Source organism: Corvus moneduloides, chromosome 2, assembly GCF_009650955.1.
Source record: "Corvus moneduloides isolate bCorMon1 chromosome 2, bCorMon1.pri, whole genome shotgun sequence".
NCBI classification, from domain to species: Eukaryota; Metazoa; Chordata; class Aves; order Passeriformes; family Corvidae; genus Corvus; species Corvus moneduloides.
The window spans coordinates 31,015,449-31,034,086 of record NC_045477.1 but is presented as its reverse complement, the minus strand read 5'-3'; the positions used below and the strand labels follow the sequence as shown (position 1 = coordinate 31,034,086).

The window sequence follows — 18,638 nt, the reverse complement described above, 5'->3', positions numbered from 1 at the left end:
GAGTTCCATCTTGGATTTGTTAATCACCAGGTCCAGCTCAAGTTCTCCGAGAAGCAGGGTCTCCCGGGCTCTAAAGTTGGACTCCACCTGGACGCTGCCGCCAACTCCTACTGTGCCCTGCGAGCAATTCAGAGCGTCCTTCTTCAGTCTGGGCAGGAGTTATCTGCCGAGAGCGTAAGTCACATCCCCAGTCCTGTGTTCTTTTCAGCTAGGAACACACAGTTCCCACTGGTGATGCTGCTGCTGACTGTTTTTTTATTTTTTCCTTTGGAAACAGACATCTGTGGTTAAAGGAAGGTCTAAGGCAATTGTATTCTTCAAAGACAGAAATTGATAGCACAACACTGCTTTTGGGAAGCATGGCAGTGTAACACGTATCCCAAGAATATGCCTAATGTAAATCTTTGACAGCATATTTCCTCTCTGTGGAGTGATTACATCAAAAATGCATTTTTATGGCACAGGTAGGCCTTGAGCCCAGAACAAAAGCTGTAGATGACAGCTAGTGTCTTGTAAAACTCCGGTCTCCTCTTGGGATAACTCAGGAGTACATCTCCATGCTTTCTGCTCAAGTTCACTCCACAAAGCCATTGCAGCTCAGAAGGAGGAGGATACAGTCCAGTCCAGTCCAAATTGCTTATTCATCTCTAGGTAGGCATCACTAGGCAAGCCCACCAAAGTCTACAGGATTGCTCAGGGTCCACCATAAGCTTTGAATATATGTGATTTTGCAACTGCCTGAGACCCTCCTCATGCTTACACTAGTCATTCTCACCTCCAGGTGTACTACCAGCTTGGTGGGGGTGATTTATACGGCTATTACTACAATGGGCTCAACCTGGAAGATGACAGGCCACAGGCGTGTACCCCATCCAAAACCATCTTTTCTGATGGCTTGTACTTTGAACCTGTGAATGTCAGTCGTGATGGAGATGTCTACAGGATTTTCAGGGTATGTGGTCTCTGTGGGAGACTAAGTGGGAGGGCTTCCAGAAAAATTCAGGCACATTAGCATTCAGCTTTCCCAAGTGGTGGTTCTTACTGCTGAAAGAAGGCAGCTAATGCCTGAAACTGCCTAAAGCATCTGATCACCCACTTTCTGCCTTCTTGTCTTCATCACTTACTCAGGAGGTCTGAAGATCACTGCTAGAAAATCACTGGAGTGCTGCCCATGGTGCAGTAGATGTTTCCTAGGCAGGACCACGGCCTTGGCTCATGACTTCAGGCATTTCTTGTAATGATCTGTGCCTGTGATGCAGGTCACTCAATTCCTAATACAGTGGACTCCACTGCCCACTGGCCCTGTGCCCTAAGACATAAGGCCAACATCAGACTCATCATCACTATTCTTTGCAGAACACAAGGTGTCACTGCTCCGTAAGAATACACAGAGGTTGGCCAGGTAGAGTTGAGACATTCAGGGCTGAAAGAGTGGGATGTGATGGAATGTGATGAAGGAAGGGAGAAATGAGGAATGATAACCAGTGGCATGGCAGTTAGTAAATGCCCTGAGTGACTTGATAGGTTCTTTCACATTTAGGAAATGGGTCTGAAAGTGTTCACCAACTCTGTGCTACGGAAACCAGTTCTGTGCAATGAAGACAGATCAGATACAGAAGATTACCCTTCTCACTACTACAACGCCGATCTCAAGGTCTCAGGTAAAAGAAGGTTCACTCTGTATCTCCAGTCTCAGTCTATGGGGTCTTCAAAACTGTTGCCTGTATAAAATAACAGCACGTATATTGGGGGGTTGGGGGGAATAGGTCTGTATGTCCCAGCTGGCATCCTGTAATCTTTCTGGCAGTCCTTGCAGCAAAATCAATATTCTCTCAGGTGCAGGTGCAAATAGAAAAGACAGGGAATACTGTGATGCTGCTTCTTTCATAAACTGATATTGGGTTTTCAGGTCAGAACCTTTCATCAAATCATAATTCAATTAAATATTTAAGAGTCAAGAGTTCAAACAGCACTTAGCACACTTAGCACAAAGTCTCCTAAACCTTTATAGATCAGCAAGAGTTACGATTATCTCTCTATCAAGTCAGATTGCTCAGCAAAAGAGCGAAAGTAGCAGTTATAAGTTGCAACAAGGGAAAGTGTTATTCAACATCAGGAGGAAGTTCTTCCTTGTGAGAATTGTGGTACACTAGAAAGGATTCTCCAGGAGGTTTTGGAATTTCCATCACTGCTGGTTTTCAAAACTGAGCTGCACGAGAAGCAACCTGATCTGACTTTGAAGTTAATCCTACTTCAAGACTGGACTAGAGAACTACAGGGGTTGTTCCCAACCTAGATTTTTTTTCAGTGATTCTGTAATTATATGATTCTAAGTCATTGTAAAGCATTTATAATCTTTGATGACAATACTGGCTACTGTTGCCCGTTTACAAATCAAGCAGAGCTTGTTGTAGAGGATGGGGAACACATTTTTCTAACTGAATGATGAGACCTTTCTGTATGAAACAAAGTAAAATGTCTTGTAAAATAGCTGATTTTTCCAGTATTTCCCATGGGAAAAGAGAATCGATAAGAATTGTTTCTTTGCACATCCCCATATCTCTTGCAAATTCCCCTATTATATGGCAGGGAAAAAAATTTAAAAAATGCTCAAACGGGATATTTAGTTTCATTGGTGATGTGAAGCATGTGTGACAGAACTTCAGATCCTTCTCACATGATGTCTCTAATATTATCCTTTAACGATATCCCCACTTGTAGGTGAGTCGGTGATTACTGGTGGGAGTGGTGGTGTCAGCACTGTTCGGAAATTCTTCCCCGAGACCTGGATTTGGGAGCTGGTTAACACTGAGTAAGTATGTTTGTTTATCTTCACTTCTTTTTTCCTGTGTGGATTTTTGAGTTGATTCGTTTAGCTAAAATGGACTCTGGGAAGGAACCATGGAACATATGTTTGCTTTGTAGACATGGATCTACTTTTCCCATCTTGATCAATGACTGTTGCAGACAAAAATGTGCTGTGCTCTGTTCCCTGTCTTTCTGATGGGGAGAAATAAATAGGAGCTAAGAGTGAAAGGTTTTTTTTAAGGAGAGGGAAGGAGCTTGTTATTTTTCATCCAATTTTTAATTCAACAGCAAAAAACTCAGTTTATTTTTCTTTTCTTTCAGGCTATCACAGCATCTGCAATGAGAATATTTCCATTTCAACTATGCCTCCAGATGCTATTCTAGAACATTAATCTAAATTTATTACTTCTAATCTGTGTGTTTGGACATTCTGGTTTTTCAGCAATTGGTATCTCTAAATTCAAAAAGTTGAGTATTTGAGTGCTTTTTAACATGTAGTTAACCAGCACCTTTATCTTTACTTCAAGCATTATAACATTTTTTTTAAATATGGAAAGGTATCTTGTAGAAAATGAGATAAAAAGTTAGAAGTTCTAACTCAAGCCGAGAGCCTATTCTATAATTTGTCTTGAAAAATTCCAAAGATCATTTCTCATTCTGTGTTTCTTATTCTCTTCAGTTCCAGAGGAGAGGTCGATGTCTCTTACACCATTCCTGACAGCATCACAGAATGGAAAGCCAGCGCTTTCTGTGTGCAGGATGATGCCGGGTTTGGCATCTCCTCACCTGTTTCACTGACGGCATTCCAACCATTCTTTGTGGACCTCACCCTGCCATACTCTGTCACTCGAGGGGAAAAATTTAATTTAATAGCCAATGTCTTCAACTACCTCAACCAGTGTGTCCAGGTATATCAAGTTCCCTTTTACTTCCTATGTGGTTTGTTTGTTTCCCAAGAGATCTTTTTGCTCTTGAAGGAGGAACCTCAGCAGAGGGTATGGGTACTGTGCTGTGCAAAACACAGTAAATACTGAGTAATGCAGCAGCCTCCCTTGCTCTGCAGCCTGACTTTAAGGTCATTCTCCTCCATTTGTAATCTTGCTCCTTCTTTCTTTGTCTCAGATCAGTGCCATACTGGCACAGTCAAGTGACTATGAGGCAGAGATCCTTTCGTCTGGGGGCAACACAGCAACAGTGTGTGCCAATGAAAGAAAAACCTATATTTGGGCTGTTAGCCCCCAAAAACTTGGTAAGTTTGTCTTTTTATCACCTTGATATATCCCTGTCTGATCTTTCTACTCCCACCCGTTAGGGCAGCATCAATAATCCACAAGCAGGCATTTCCTTACAACTCCATTAATTGCTCCAAACTTAGCATTGGACCTCTGCTAAAACTCCCTTAGATGTGCTGAAAGACAGGTGAATTGTTCTGGTGTTTCACCTCTTCTGGTTTTTGGTTAGTCCACTTCCTACTCATTTTAGGAAGAACTCTTCTTCACTTGCCAGATGTAAGAAATACTATCAGGATTTCATGTGCCTATGATCTTTCAGCTGACATTTTTGTATCTAACCAAAGGTATTTAGTAAGAATAAAATGTGCTAATAATTTTGGACTGGATTCTCAGTGGGCAATAAGGACATTGCTCCTTCCCAGTTTTCTAGCTGTGTTAATCCACACTGCCTTCAAGCCCACACTTTTTTTAAAAGCAATTGTAATTACCTGCATGTGTAAGTGCTCCAAAAGTTGAAATGCGAATAAAGGCAGAAGAGCTATGATTAAACTATTGCAACACTGCCCTAGGCCAGAGAAAACTCAGTACAAGGCTAGAGAGATGGGGAAACTGGTAGTGAATGTCCATTTTTTGGTCAGGATCACCCTTTTTTCATTCCTGATATAAGGGCCCCAGGCAAGCACTCCTTTCCACTAATGAACAGATATGGAGTCTTCATGAAATTTGGTTTTACTGAGCTGTCTTTAGAGAAAATACATTTCTCAGCAGTTCATCAGCCTAGAAGAGGCAGTCAAAACCAGGAGTAATTGTAGACATTGAGGATAACTTCCTTTTCTTGGGCTGGTGGGTGGCTTTCCAGGTGAGGTGAAATTCGTGATTACTGCTGAGGCCAAACTGAACACCAGAGGTACTGGAAATGGCACATCTTCAGAAGAGAAGACCATTTACAGGGACACCTTGTTTCAAACCCTACTTGTTGAGGTATGGTAGGAAATCTGCAGGTGCTTTCTGCCTGATGGAAACTGGAATTCCTGTAGCTGTGGGTTAGAAGCAGTTAGGAGGGAGGGAGGGCAGTACAATGAGGAGGCACTACAGTACCTGTGTACAGTGGGCTTCTCCATATCAAAATAAGAGTGAAGATCACAGTGATCACGGCATCCACTGTCCTCCTCCCACTGTCCCCTTCATGGGACCATGAGCACATATGTCCTGACAGCCCACGTTGCCAGGAGGAAGGAGATTCCATACCTTACTTTTAAGCACCTTTAGCCTGTGACTCGAATACTAGGGAGGAGGGTGGAGGGAAGATATAAAAGGAAAAGGGTTTATCTTGAGCATCATAAACCAACAGCTACATTGGATTAATTGGACAGAGTATCTCAGAGGCTGGAAATACCTAATTTTTAACTGCTTTTTAAGTAGGAAGTTGCTCTGGATGGGATGTGGGGTAAGAGAGGGATCCATGGACCAAGAGATATTCTAGTGGAGCTAGGATATGACTGGGTACAAGAGGTGCACAGCCTGGATAAGCACATACTAACACTGCTAAATTGTCATGGTTTAATGGTGATGTTCTGCACTTTTCTTTCTCTTCCTGACCACTTCACTGCAATCAAACAGCCTGAAGGTATTAAAAAGGAGTTGACTCAGAGCTCCCTCGTCTGTGCAAAAGGTAAGGCCAGCTCATTCGTTCATTCATTCCTTCAGTCATTCCAGGGAGTAAAGTAGAACTGCTTCACTGTGTTGTAGATCTTGTCCTACAGAATCAGAGATCCTTCCAGGGGAGGAAAGAGATTTTCAGGGTCAGGGTGCTAGGCAAAAATTCAGGATTTTCAGATACCTTTGACTCATTGGGCAAGTCTCTGAAGCATTTTCTTTACCCAGACTGAAGACTGTAGCAGTCACTGTAGTTATGCTTATGAAGTAGAGTCTTCTGTAAAAAACTCCATAATTTTAACAATTCTGTTTTTCATATTTTGTCATCAGGCAAAAAGATTTCTGAACAAGTGTCTCTCAGCTTGCCAAGTAACGTAGTGCAGGGATCAGCCAGAGCTTATTTTTCTGTCATTGGTAAGTTTAGTACTTAGACTAAATGCAAAATTGTGTTTCTCTTGTGCTGCACCAATTGCCATCATGTATACGCATACAAACCTTATGTTAAGTTGAAGAAGTAATTCTTCTTGATTTTAGAAGGTAAGTTTTCTACTTTGCAAAATGGCAGGGAGACACAAAAGTTGCTGAAAATTCTCTCATAGCAAGGGAGGACAAAATAGTCCAATAATTTCCATTTATATTGCATTTCAGATCATACTGCATTAGCATATCCAACTCTGTAGAGTAAAACAGCTAATTCAGCTGAAAAGTAACATAAGGCAGACTTCTTTGAAAAAAAATTATCTTAATTTTTTTGAAAGAAATCTTCAGGACTTTGCTGACTGCATAATTTCAAATTTATCATTTTGCATAATGAAAAACATTGGTAAGTCAGTAAGCTCCCACAGAATAAAAGTTTCAGGTCACAATCAGCTCTACTGATCTGAAAGTCATTATCAAGACACAAGGGTTCTCTTCAGTGAAAATTTTTTGAGGTTCTGAACTCGGATTGTTTTCCAAACACAGTTGGTTTGCATGCCCAGGTCTGCGTGGGATGTGCTAATGCTGTGCAATTACAGCCTCTGTGGCCCATCAGCATCGTACCCCACACAGCGTTTTCACATGTACGTGCAGAAGCAGGAAGCAGGCTGTAAAGGGCAGGGGAATCTAACCCTTCCAAAGATTCATAGCTGTTTCTCAGAAGCCATGCCAGCCAGTATTGGTGCTCATCTTGTTCTCTCAAATTCTCAGTTTCTCCCAGGTGGCCATTATCCTGATAAGAAATGAAAAATGGGGCCATTTCATCACTTTTCTTCTACGATGTGTCTTTGGTTACTATGATTTCTCTTTATTAGTCATTGCCCTTGGGTTCATAATAAGATGGTATAGAGCAATGTATAATGCTATGTAATAAAAACATGTCTGAACTGAGCTGACTTCTTACATTTTTCACTCTTCAGGAGACATTTTGGGTACAGCCCTGCGGAACTTAGACAACCTCCTCCATATGCCTTATGGCTGCGGAGAACAGAACATGGCCTTGTTCACACCCAACATCTATGCCCTGGATTATCTGAATAAGACTGGGCAGCTGACTGAAGAGATTAGAGTCAGGGGTACTGGATATTTATCCACAGGTAAGAGGTTTTCAGATTCTTCCATCTTCTTCCTTGGGGAAATGGTCACAGGACCAAGCCTGTCAGAGTTTAAGAAGTGTGTTTGGACGATGCTGTCAGGCATAAGGTGTGATTTTTGGGATTCTGTGCATGGTTAAGAGGTGGACTCAATTGTCTTTGTGGGTCCCTTCCAACTCAGATTAAACTGGGATTCTGTGATCTAATATTGTGATTGTGTGCGTTGAACTCTTCAGCTCTACATGGTAAGCACTCCTCTCTAAATTCCAGCACCCCAATTATTACACAGGAGCAGGCCATGAGAGCACCTCAAAGCAGCATGTCATTCTTCCAGGAGTAAAAGCAGCTGGAATTCATAGTGGTTGGCATTATTTGCTGGACATACATTATTTGATACTAAATCCAAAAGTCTTACTGCTTCAGTTGAACAAACAGCAGAACTAATCCTCTTCTGTGATTAGAAAACATGTCTTCTTTATTGTGCTTTCAGGTTACCAGAAACAGCTGTCATACAAACACCGGGACGGATCCTACAGCTCCTTTGGGTTACGAGATAGAGAAGGGAGTGTATGGTAAGTGACAACACTTTCTATTTCCCCAGCACAGGATCTTTAGGCTTTGAAAAATGATCCAAGTATTCAGTGATTCTTATTTTTAATAGAGTAAGTGAATACAGTTCAATTAATTTGATTCCCCCAGTAAAGGAGAGATTAATAACTGGAAAGAGGGCAACAGAAGGATGGTATGATGGTTGGGAGCTGGAGTACATAATGTTCAAGGGGAAACTGAAGGATCTGGGTTTGTTTAGCCTGTAGAAGAGGAAGCTAATGGGAGACCTGGGTAAACCTCTCTGCTGCCTAGATGGACATTGTGGAAAAACAGAGTCAAACTCTTATCAGATCTTCACAGAGTAAGGACAAGAGTTTGTCCTTACTCAAGTTGCTACAGAGACAACTCCAAGTGGGTAGAAGGAATAAAAGTCTTCCCCAGGAGAAGGCTGGAGCACTGAGACAAATGCCCAGAGAGGATGTAGATATCTCTATCCCTAGAGATTTTCACGACTGGACAAAATACTGAGCAGCCTGACATAGCTCTAAGTTGGTCTTAGTTTAAGCAGGTGGTTGAACAGGAGATTCCAAGAATCCCTTCCAACCTGGTTTGTTTCATAATTCAATTAATTAAGACCAGAAATTGGTAACATCAATCATCAAGCTGTGCCTATACTTTACTGCTGCTCTAAAAGAATGGTTTCAGCACAGTAATGGAGAAATAGCAGGTCAATTTTTAGTATCAGGATTTTACATATGTTACTTATTTAAAACTTAGAAAACACCTTCTTCTTTAACCTCAAACATTATGAAGTTCATTTTACGTCATTTTCTATGCACATCCTATGCACTGGTAAATCTCCTTGGTCTTGTTCACACCATACCTGCTTTCTGTTTCTGGGGCACCTGCAGGCTCACTGCCTTTGTGTACAAGTCACTGGAGCAAGCCAAACGCTACATCTACATTGATGACAACGTCCAGTCTCAAACGTTGATCTGGCTGGCAAGCAAGCAGAAGTCAGATGGCTGCTTTGAAAATGCTGGGTCACATTTCAACAATGCTTTGAAGGTAACTGAGATAAGTAGAGCCACAAACTTCCAGTCCTGCCATCTGGATTGATTTGGATGATTTCTGCCAGACATAAGCTTACTCTTCACCACATCCTTACTCTTTCTAGTACTGCTATCTCATGTCTCTCCTATACAAGCAGGGCATGATTCTTATGTGTGCTCTTGATGATGAGGTGAAAACAAGCGGAACTTACTGAGTTACAAGTCTTAGGTTTTATTTTCCACCACTGCATTGTGTGCTCAGTCACAGGCTATGGTGTGCTTTATTACACACATACAAAAGTCAAGAAGATGCAGTCAATTATTTTGGCTTTATCCTCAGTGAACTTGATCTTTCTTGTTCCTATGCACACGGGAAGACAGAAATTACTGCTGATCTCAAATCTAACTGATATATGAACTATGAATTAATTCATATGTTGTTTCTTTCTAGGACATTCGTCCTAACCATTTCTTTGCTTGTTTTTCGTTAGGGTGGAGAAGAAGCTGAATATTCCCTCACAGCCTATGTTGTGGCATCATTGCTGGAGGCTGGACACTCTGCTGCAGTAGGTATTTGGTACTCTGTTAGCCCAGACAGCCATTTGTCAAACTGCACAAGTCACAGTCCTCACATCAGTGTTCTTTTGCAGTGAGGAACTCGAATACTGATTGTAGGACAGTAGCTGATTGTAGACAGCAGTTTTCAGAGCCCTGCAGTCCCCTGCGAGTATTTAATGAGTGTTACAAATCAGTTACATATCCAGTGCCTATGAATTCACTTGAAAAAACCCTGAGGAATCCACCTGTTTTTAGACAATGTTAGTCTAAGTAGATCAAAATCCAGACTGAATTTGGCCACTCCATACAGAGTCTACTTTGGAATTTTCTTTGAATTTACCCAGTACAAAGTTCAAGCTATCCAAATCTTCAGTCTACAAACTCACTTTGTGCTTTTAGTTCCAAGCTGTGTTTCCATTTCCCTACGGAAATCTTAATAATGGAAGGAAACTATGATCTGCTGGTTGTAGTACTAGGCATTGGGAAATGAGAGCCAAGTTCTGTTCTCTGTAATATATTTCCTGCACATCCCTGTGACCTTGTTTTTATGCTGACTTTGTTCTTTATACGATGGGGAGGAGGACAAGTGTTCCAAATCTGACAAATGTGTGCTGGATGTGCTGATTCTTTGCACATCACTCAGACATGGGGTATGGGCCATCATTAAGGTACATGAGACCACCAGGATGAAAACATTATGCATAATCATATAGTTATTCAGCAACATGAATTTAGTTTCCAATGCCTTCATAAGAAACTCCAAAACCTGTTTAAGTGAAGCTGCAGAGACAAGACATGGTTAGTAGTGTGCTGGTGTTATCTGAGATGAAGAAGGGTTCACAGAGATAGTCGGTAAGGCTAAAAGGTCTGAAGAGTTGCCTTGATAGTTATAGCTAGCAAATGAGCAATGTCCATTTGAGAGAGCCTGTTTATTCATGAGGTCTCAACACACTTTACATAGTTCAGTAAAAATGGCCCACATTTTATTGCTAAAGCAACTGAGGGACAAAGGATTCACTTGCATAAGGTTATCACATGAATCAGGAAAAGAAACTGTGCTCTGTTATTCTGGCCATGCTGCCTCTAAATAAATGCAGAAAGGAGGCAGCATGACTGGAAGGGCATTTTTTTGCAGGATACACTCTGTAGGCCCTTAAACATGCCATGGATCATGTATATTTCTAGCATGAAGAGTCAGAGATTGCAGCTTAAGGGATGATGGAAGTATTTAAAGAGAAGTGGAGACACAAATCCATGTACCTGACACCTTACTGTGTTTTGCATTACCAGCATCCTGTCATTCGGAGTGGCATGAACTGTTTGGAGACAGCATTTAGCAATGGGATCCACAACCTGTATAACCAGGCCCTCCTTGCCTATGTCTATGGCTTAGCTGGCAGAGAGGAAAGACGCCAGTTCTTCCTTGAGAAGCTGGACGGGGCAGGTGTCAGGGCTGGTAAGTGCAGCGTGGCCATGGTGCGGGCAGTGCAGCTGATGGAATGGCCTGTTGTGTCATGTAAGCTGCTCTGATGGACAGTTTTGTCATGCATGTTCTCCGTTCTCATTTCGTGCCTGCTATGCTGCTGAATTTATCTCTAGGAGTTTTTCTGTCTGTCTCTTCTGGCTTCACAAAAGTTTGAGCTGTGGTCTGATTTATGAAATTGTGAAGTAATTTAGGTGGAGAGAAAGTCCCCTGCATGTCTCAGTCCAAGGTATTGGAAGATTGTATCTAATTTTCCAGTTAGCTTTCTCGTCTACATGCTGAACAAACCCACTTCCCTTGGCTATGTCATGTGGTCCTGTTTGTGACTGCCTTAGCATCCTCCTACTACACTGCCTTCGCTTCAATCCCTCTTTGACTTACACAGGCTGCTTTTATTAATTCCCTTTCCATCTCTTCCTGTTTTCTTTTCCATCCTGGAAGTAAAACCTACCCAGTCTGGGACACCAAGATCTGAAAAAACTTTTTTTCCCATGCTTTTTACACCCTACTTTTCTGTTTTCAGGTGGTTCTCTTCACTGGCAGAGAGAAAACAAGCCACCAGCAGAAAGTTTCTCTGACTTCTATTCCCGTGCCCCTTCTGCTGAGATTGAAATGACCAGCTATGTGCTCCTGGCTCTGCTCAGCAGAACCAAACTCACTCCAGAAGACTTATCTTACGTTTCCCGCATTGTGTACTGGCTTATCAAACAACAGAACCCATATGGAGGCTTTTCCTCCAGCCAGGTAACAACTGAGTGTGGGAAAAAGAAAGCTTCTGGGAGCAGTCCGTTCTGCAAGCTGAATCTTGACGTATGACAAATCTTTCTGACTGCATATGGATTTGAATAATACTGGATAATTGGTGCTTGCATTGGTTGCCTTTTTAGGGCACACCATGCTCTTCATAGCTTCACACACAATTTGGTTTTAAGCAATGAGAATTTACCTGAACTTGAAGTTAGCCATGGACAGCAGTCACTGCTGATACAACATTATCCCAGGTCTTCTGGGATAATTAAAATCTGTTGCTCCAGAATTACAGAATCCAGAATGGGTCAGGCTGGAAGGGACCACAGCGGGTCATCTGGTCCAACCTCCCTGCTCAAGCAGGGTCTTCCCAGAGCACATGGCACAGGATTGTGTCCAGACAGTTCTCAAAAATCTCCAGTGAGGGAGACTCCACAACCTCTATGGGCAATCTGTTCCAGTGCTCGGTCACCTGCACAGCGAAGAAGTTATTCTTCGTATTCAGGTGGAACTTCCTGTGCATCAGTTTCTGCCCATTGCCTCATGTCCCATTGCTCAGCACCACCAAGAAGAGCCTGGATCTATCTTCTGGACACCCTCCCTTCAGATATTTGTGAGACCCCCTCTCAGTTGTCTCTTCTCAAGGCTGAACAGGCCCAGTTCTGTCAGCCTTTCCTTGCAAGACATGATCCAGTCCCTTAATCATTTTTGTCACTCTCCTCTGGACATGCTCCAGGAGCTCCATGTCTCTTGTGTACTGAGGAGCCCAGACTGGACACAACAATCCAGATACACCTCCCTAGGGCTGAGTAGAGGGGCAGGATCAACTCCCTCAACCTGCTGCCAAAGCCCTTCCTAATGTACCACAGATGGCCTTACTGATCACCAGAGCACACTGGTGGCTCAGGGGCAGCTTTTTGTCCACCAGGAGGGGTTCTACAAGAACTCGTGTCTTGTCTCCTTGGCTCTTTGCAGAGCCCCCCTGCATTTATGAGTACCGACAAAGCATCAGGGAAATAGGAGCTGTGCTAATCTCACTGACCATCTTACACCTGGATATCTAATTTGGATCATGTTATTCTTTTCAGGACACTGTGGTTGCTCTCCAAGCTTTAGCCCAGTACGGATACCTCACCTTCTCCAAAAAAAGTCTTAATACGGTCAAAGTCCACTTCATGGAGTCCCCCAGTAAGATTTTCCAGGTGAATGACGAGAACCGCTTCTTACTGCAGCGGGCTTCCTTACCCACCATTCCAGGGAGTTACAGTGTGGAGGTGGAAGGCACTGACTGTGTCTATCTGCAGGTAAGTAAGCTGGGAACTCAGCACCACCCTCTGGGAACTCAGCCGGGGGTTCCCCATGCTTTATTCCTCTCCACATGCTGTGCTGGAGACATAAAATCCTTTAAGTCTGCGACCATCTCACACTTTCTCTCTCTTTTAGACCACCCTGAGATACAACATCCATTTGCCAAAAAAAGTTGCGGGATTTTCTCTGTCCATAAGGATGGCAAATGTGTCTTGCACAGGCAACTATCCACCAAAGTTTGACCTTGTTCTCTCTGCCAGGTAACTTCCTTTCACTGACATACCCCCTTGCATTCACGGTTTGATAAAGCATCTGAGAAAGCATCTAAGTATATGCAGTTAATGGCTTCCCTGAAGCTATAGGAAGAAAAAACAGGATTATTGAGAGCTAAAAATGTCATTCACTGCTCTCCTTTTCATTTTCAAAACAGACTAACAGAATTTTTCTCATTTTAGTTACACAGGAAACCGCAACGTCTCCAACATGGCTATTATTGATGTGAAAATGCTCTCAGGTTTTGTTCCTGAAGAATCTTCCCTGAAAAAGGTAAAAAATGGGACCAACGTGAATAAGAAAGCCTAAAAACATAGGCAGTTGATAAAAATAGTCTCTGATTAGCAAATTTGAGCCCATGGGAGCACTACTAAGTCCTTCTCTCACATACTCTGTGTTTCAAATTTGTAGCTGTTTATGTGTTGAAGACAAATCTGTTGGGAGTTGCCAAATCCAGTAGCCCAGGAGAGCTAAGAATTCATATCCCCAGGTCCAACCAACAGCAAGGTTCAGTGTGCATTCCCAATAAGCAGACATGCACACTACACATATATATCCATATATCCATAATATACATGCTGGCCACACAGAGTAGTAGACAGGAAAGACAGCACTTCCACAAACACAGATAGCACAAATGGCCTTATCCTGTTCCCTTTTCTGCATGATCAGCTTAAAATCTACTTTGTGGAAAAGGTAAATAAATAAATACATAAATATACACATGCACATATATACATGCAAATACACAATGTGGGTCCTTATGGTAGCTGACCTCAGGCACTCAGTCTGCCCAGTAGCTGCCCCTGAACCCTTCTTCTGTTGAGTTGGTGTCATACGGACATGTGCCTGCTCAAGGCCTGAGCCCCACTTCAGTGCCTGGAACTGAGGTCCACATCACCCACATGTATGCGTGGTGGGACCTCTCTAAGCTGTCTTAGACATGCAGCAGATGGGCTGGGGTTCCCTGGTCTCACAGTGATGTCACACAGACACATACAGAGACATAGGCAAATAAGTGTCCACCAGCTGCTCCAGACCAATAGCCAGACCAGTGTCCGCCTCCAAGACCATATGATTTCTCCAGAAAATGGCTCGGACATACTGGTCTCTTTGGTAGCTGTCTTGGATCCTCTGGTGTCTTCAATACTCGAGTCAGGTTTATGCCTGACTCAGTAGCTGGCTGCTAGGCCAGTTTATCTCTAGTGACCACACACTGACATACATACCCCAACAAGAACCCTGAAGTCTGGTGTCTCAGGATGCTGGCACTCCAGGCACATGGTCCCTGTGATCTCTGATCCTCTCTTCAGTGACTGTCACTCCCCACACACACGTTCACACAGAATAGAGAGCCTTTCACCCTGGAAAACTGTCAGGAGCAGAGATTAATATGAAGGCAGGAGAGGCTGTGGTGACCAGGTGCAGGGCAGACAAATGTGCTAACCACCAACCTGTTAATGTGCAACTGGCCTCTTTTATCTAATTTTCCACCCTTTTTCCATCCAATTGGATTTTATCCCTCTCTTTTTCACTCCTGGTTCTTCCCCTAAACACCTGTTTCTTGAGTCCCAGCATCTCATAATCAGCCCCATGGTCTGTAGGCAGCATTCCCCTTCAGTCTGCAAGCTGATCTGGGAATATTCTGCTGTTGACTCACCTGGTGGGTCTCACTTGCTGACAATGGACTGGCCGCTGTCCTGTGGGAGCTCCAATGGGAACCAGGTCAGAGTGCTCTAGTGGTTCAGCTCAGGTTGCTGGGGTTTCCCTGTGCTCCTTAGTGTGTGTATGAGCCTGTAGTCACACAGCCTAACAGAATCCATGTGAGAAATACTTCCGCCATCGTTTAATTGCTTTAATTGGCATTTTGCATTATTATCCCTTTGACAAAGGTTATTTCTTCCTCTCCAGTACAGTTTCATAAACAACAAAAGAAAGCGGGTATTGATCTTCCTCCTTTATTATCCAGAAACTTGGTTATGATGATGAGAATGCTTGGGACAGCACTGATAAGCACCTCATTTCTGTTCCTAATGCAATTTAGATTCACTATAGATGAGTTAGCTTCAAGCCATGAGCTGAATTTTCAAGTAGATAAAAGAAGAATGAAGTTCTTTGTAGAGTCTGCTCATAGCTTTGTGCACTTATAATCATTCAGCATTCAGGCCTGAGTTTGTTTTTTGGCTAGAACTGTATGAAATGAATAAATTCTCTTCGGAAGATTTTTCTATTGAGATGCTATTCTGTTTGGCATCCTACTCCTCTTCATAAACACTTGGGGGAAAAATAGCTGGTTTTCAAAGTTTGGAATATTTTAGGTTTGTATGTTTTGATAGTAAAATAATTTTGTTCACATTCTTTTCTAAATGTTTTTAAACTTTTGTTATTTGAAACATACAATGGACTAGCAAATGAGCTTGAGCTGCAGAAATTAATTGTAAATTCTCTTTGAAATGAGAGCATGTTTAGGTTGATGATAAAAGTCACAAGTATCAAAGCCGAGTGGTAAAATTGTTCACCACTGTGACTAGTCTGGATGCATCAGGTTATAAAAACACCCAACTTGCATTTCTTTTTTTGGCGACTAGATGGCGGGGTGGCATAAAAGGAGCGCGACAGCCGCTTTAAATGCGTTTGGCTGTGGAATCTCTAAGTCTCCTTGACAAGTCTCCCGGGCTAACATTGCTGTATTTTGCCTTGTTTAAAGCTTCGGTATGAGAATTCTGTTGTGGATCGTGTAGACATCAAGAACAACCACATACTCTTCTACCTTCAGAAGGTAAGTCTGGGAGGTTTCCTTTCGGTTTTATTAAACTGGAAGTTTAAAACATGCTCCCAGATAAAAGAAAAATCTTATTAATGGCATATTAACAATACACATATACACATGCCTTAAAGATGTACTTCACTCAATCCAAAATTAAATGGTTATAGATAGATAGATAGAGAGAGAGAGAGAGAGAGAGAGATAGATGGATCGGTCGATCTGTAGTCTTCTCACTCCAGAGGAAGCTTGAAAATCAGAGGAAGATGAGCAAGGAGGAAAGTAGTTCAGTATATTTGGCTGCAAGAGTATGGAATGAGGATCAGAATCACAGGGGAGAATGGGGCTATTGAGATCAAAGTAATTAGAGAGAGGAAAGTATGGAGGAGATTCTTAGGGGTACTGAAGGTGATTTTAGCTGGGAAAAGGCAAGGAAACAAGCTATTTTCCATACAGTAATTTTCAATTACAGGATGAATGCCCATGTGCTGAAAACCACACTAGCAGGGAATTAGGTTGGGATAATTGGCAATGGAAATAGGAAGAGGAAGAAAGAAAAGAGCACATAGTTTTAGCAATAAAATGTATTTAACAACAGCTTTTAAACAATTATCTGATTTGACATCAAGTTTACAAACTGGAGGGACCAGTAGAATGACACATTTTCACACTGTCTGATTCAGAAATTAATTTGCTCAACCTTAGCCTCAGGCATAGTTATGAAAATTCTGATGCATTTTCTTGTTGTGTCATTTCCAGGTGTCCCAGAAGGAAATCAGCTTCTCCTTTGGTGTGGAGCAAAGCCTGCCTGTCTCAGACATCAAACCTGTGCCTGTACATATATATGATTATTATGAAACAGGTAGGTGATCCCAGCAGTCAATAAAACCTGTGATATCAAAGGAGAGACAAGGGGAGACCCACTTAGCAATTCTGCTGGTTTTGATTACTAGACTGCAAAGGTTTTGCAGAGCACAGGCAGTTCCTGTCCTCCAGTGTTTTCATTTCTTGCTTCATTTCAACATTAAGCAGTTAAGAAAGTGATACATGAGGAGTTTCTTTCTTACAAAGCACATACAAAAAGAAGTGTGGTTCTACTTTCTTTCCACAGTTTGGTCATGATGGTTAAAATCAATAACTCAAAGGCAGCAGTGTTCCTGACTTCCCTGAACTGCATTATCTAATTTTTTTACTTAATATTGCCATAGTAGACTGCAGCAAAAAGACCTTCCTTAGTGGAATTTAAATGCTTAAGTAGGAATGACAGTCCCACTTAACAAAAGAGGAGTTTAAGTAAACAAAACTATAAAATTAAGTGCCTGACCACCTTTCTTGAACATCCTTGCAGATTAGCAGCAGCAGCAGTCAGAGAATTGACCCTGGAGTGTGTTTTCTGCCGCCTGATCCACATCTTGCATGGTGACAGCAATGATGTGTCCTGACAAACATAGCCAGAGGAGTGCACTGGTCTCTGACTATGCACCCTTGCAACTGGGGGCCTTGACAATTGGGAGTCTACCACAAAATTTATCAAATGTCTTCTGTTTTGTAGTGCGTTAGTGACAGGTGCAGATAGACAGGGGTCAGAATGATTTCTTACTCTCATACAAATGTCTTCTTCCTTTCTTCTTTCCAGACGAATATGCCCTTTCAGAGTACAACACACCCTGCTCCCCACCTTCCAAATGAAACCAGATGTGTGCCAGAAGAGGTAATGATTCAGAGAGTACCAGGCAAGCAATTGTAGAGCAAAAAGGATAAGAGACTTGGTTGTTTCTGGGAGCACAATGAAAAACATGTAGAATAATGAGGAATAAGCAAACCCCATATTGCCGTAGATCAGAATGACCCATTCTGGCCCACACTTCAAAAAGAACTTTGGGTCAATGTGGATTAGAAACTGCAGATAAAGTGCTTTTCCTGACAAGGGAGACAACTGTGCAATTGTTGACTCTGACCATCCATCTTGTTTTGAAACTTATGACATATTCCAGTGGGAGATTTGTGTAAAGGTAAACACTTGAAATGTGTGTTCTTGGCCATAGATGCCTCTTAAGAAATCCCAATCTCAGAGAATAATGTGCTCCTTCTGCTTCTGTAGGTTTTACTTGTTTTAGTCTTTCCATTACCCAGAAGGAAAATCCTGAAGAAATTACTTTGATCCTCACCTTTTTCAGCAATTGAACTGAATCATTTACAGATGGCAGAATTCTACTCACAGGAAGACAACTTTTTTGCAGGTTTTGCCTCTATTTAGAAAGATTTTCTTCAGATTAGCATCTCATGTTTTACTGCTGTTTGTAATAAAACATTCTGATTAGCAATGGTATTTGTCCCAGTCTCCACTCCTTGGTTTATCTAGAACTGGGTGATGCAAGGTATTTTATAAGCTAAAATATTCAAAGCTTGGACAGGTCAATCAACGACTTCCTGACATCAAGGACTTTTTGTGGCACAGCCATGATGGGGGCCCTGACCCATGTGATGGAAGCTTTCCATCCAAAGGCAATTGCTGGGAAAAATTAGACAGTTGCAACACAGAAACTTGGAAAAGGGGTTAGGGAGGAATGGTGGGTCCAATGGAGCCCTTGGAGGGAGAAAAATAAAATGGTTTGGAGGGAGTGAAAAACAAAGATA

At 42.2% G+C, this 18,638-nt stretch overlaps 1 protein-coding gene across 2 annotated transcripts in view; it reads left to right on the top strand.

Annotated features, from left to right (window-relative positions):
- LOC116439428 (ovostatin-like) overlaps nucleotides 1-18,330 on the top strand; it is a 29,851-nt gene extending 11,521 nt beyond the window's left edge. The window contains exons 15-36 of one of the 2 annotated variants that reach the window (XM_032098940.1): nucleotides 31-174; nucleotides 782-952; nucleotides 1,541-1,661; nucleotides 2,722-2,812; nucleotides 3,488-3,716; nucleotides 3,931-4,057; nucleotides 4,900-5,021; nucleotides 5,661-5,712; nucleotides 6,027-6,110; nucleotides 7,094-7,270; nucleotides 7,758-7,839; nucleotides 8,728-8,884; nucleotides 9,360-9,434; nucleotides 10,717-10,882; nucleotides 11,433-11,653; nucleotides 12,745-12,960; nucleotides 13,100-13,224; nucleotides 13,420-13,510; nucleotides 15,945-16,016; nucleotides 16,761-16,863; nucleotides 17,638-17,712; nucleotides 18,103-18,330. In XM_032098940.1, coding sequence (XP_031954831.1) covers nucleotides 31-174; nucleotides 782-952; nucleotides 1,541-1,661; nucleotides 2,722-2,812; nucleotides 3,488-3,716; nucleotides 3,931-4,057; nucleotides 4,900-5,021; nucleotides 5,661-5,712; nucleotides 6,027-6,110; nucleotides 7,094-7,270; nucleotides 7,758-7,839; nucleotides 8,728-8,884; nucleotides 9,360-9,434; nucleotides 10,717-10,882; nucleotides 11,433-11,653; nucleotides 12,745-12,960; nucleotides 13,100-13,224; nucleotides 13,420-13,510; nucleotides 15,945-16,016; nucleotides 16,761-16,863; nucleotides 17,638-17,690 — 2,679 coding nt within the window. In that variant the 3' untranslated portion in view covers nucleotides 17,691-17,712; nucleotides 18,103-18,330. Of the gene's footprint in view, nucleotides 1-30; nucleotides 175-781; nucleotides 953-1,540; nucleotides 1,662-2,721; nucleotides 2,813-3,487; nucleotides 3,717-3,930; nucleotides 4,058-4,899; nucleotides 5,022-5,660; nucleotides 5,713-6,026; nucleotides 6,111-7,093; nucleotides 7,271-7,757; nucleotides 7,840-8,727; nucleotides 8,885-9,359; nucleotides 9,435-10,716; nucleotides 10,883-11,432; nucleotides 11,654-12,744; nucleotides 12,961-13,099; nucleotides 13,225-13,419; nucleotides 13,511-15,944; nucleotides 16,017-16,760; nucleotides 16,864-17,637 lie in introns of both variants that reach the window. The other variant, XM_032098939.1, reaches the window with a different exon arrangement.
- Nucleotides 18,331-18,638: the final 308 nt, after the last annotated feature.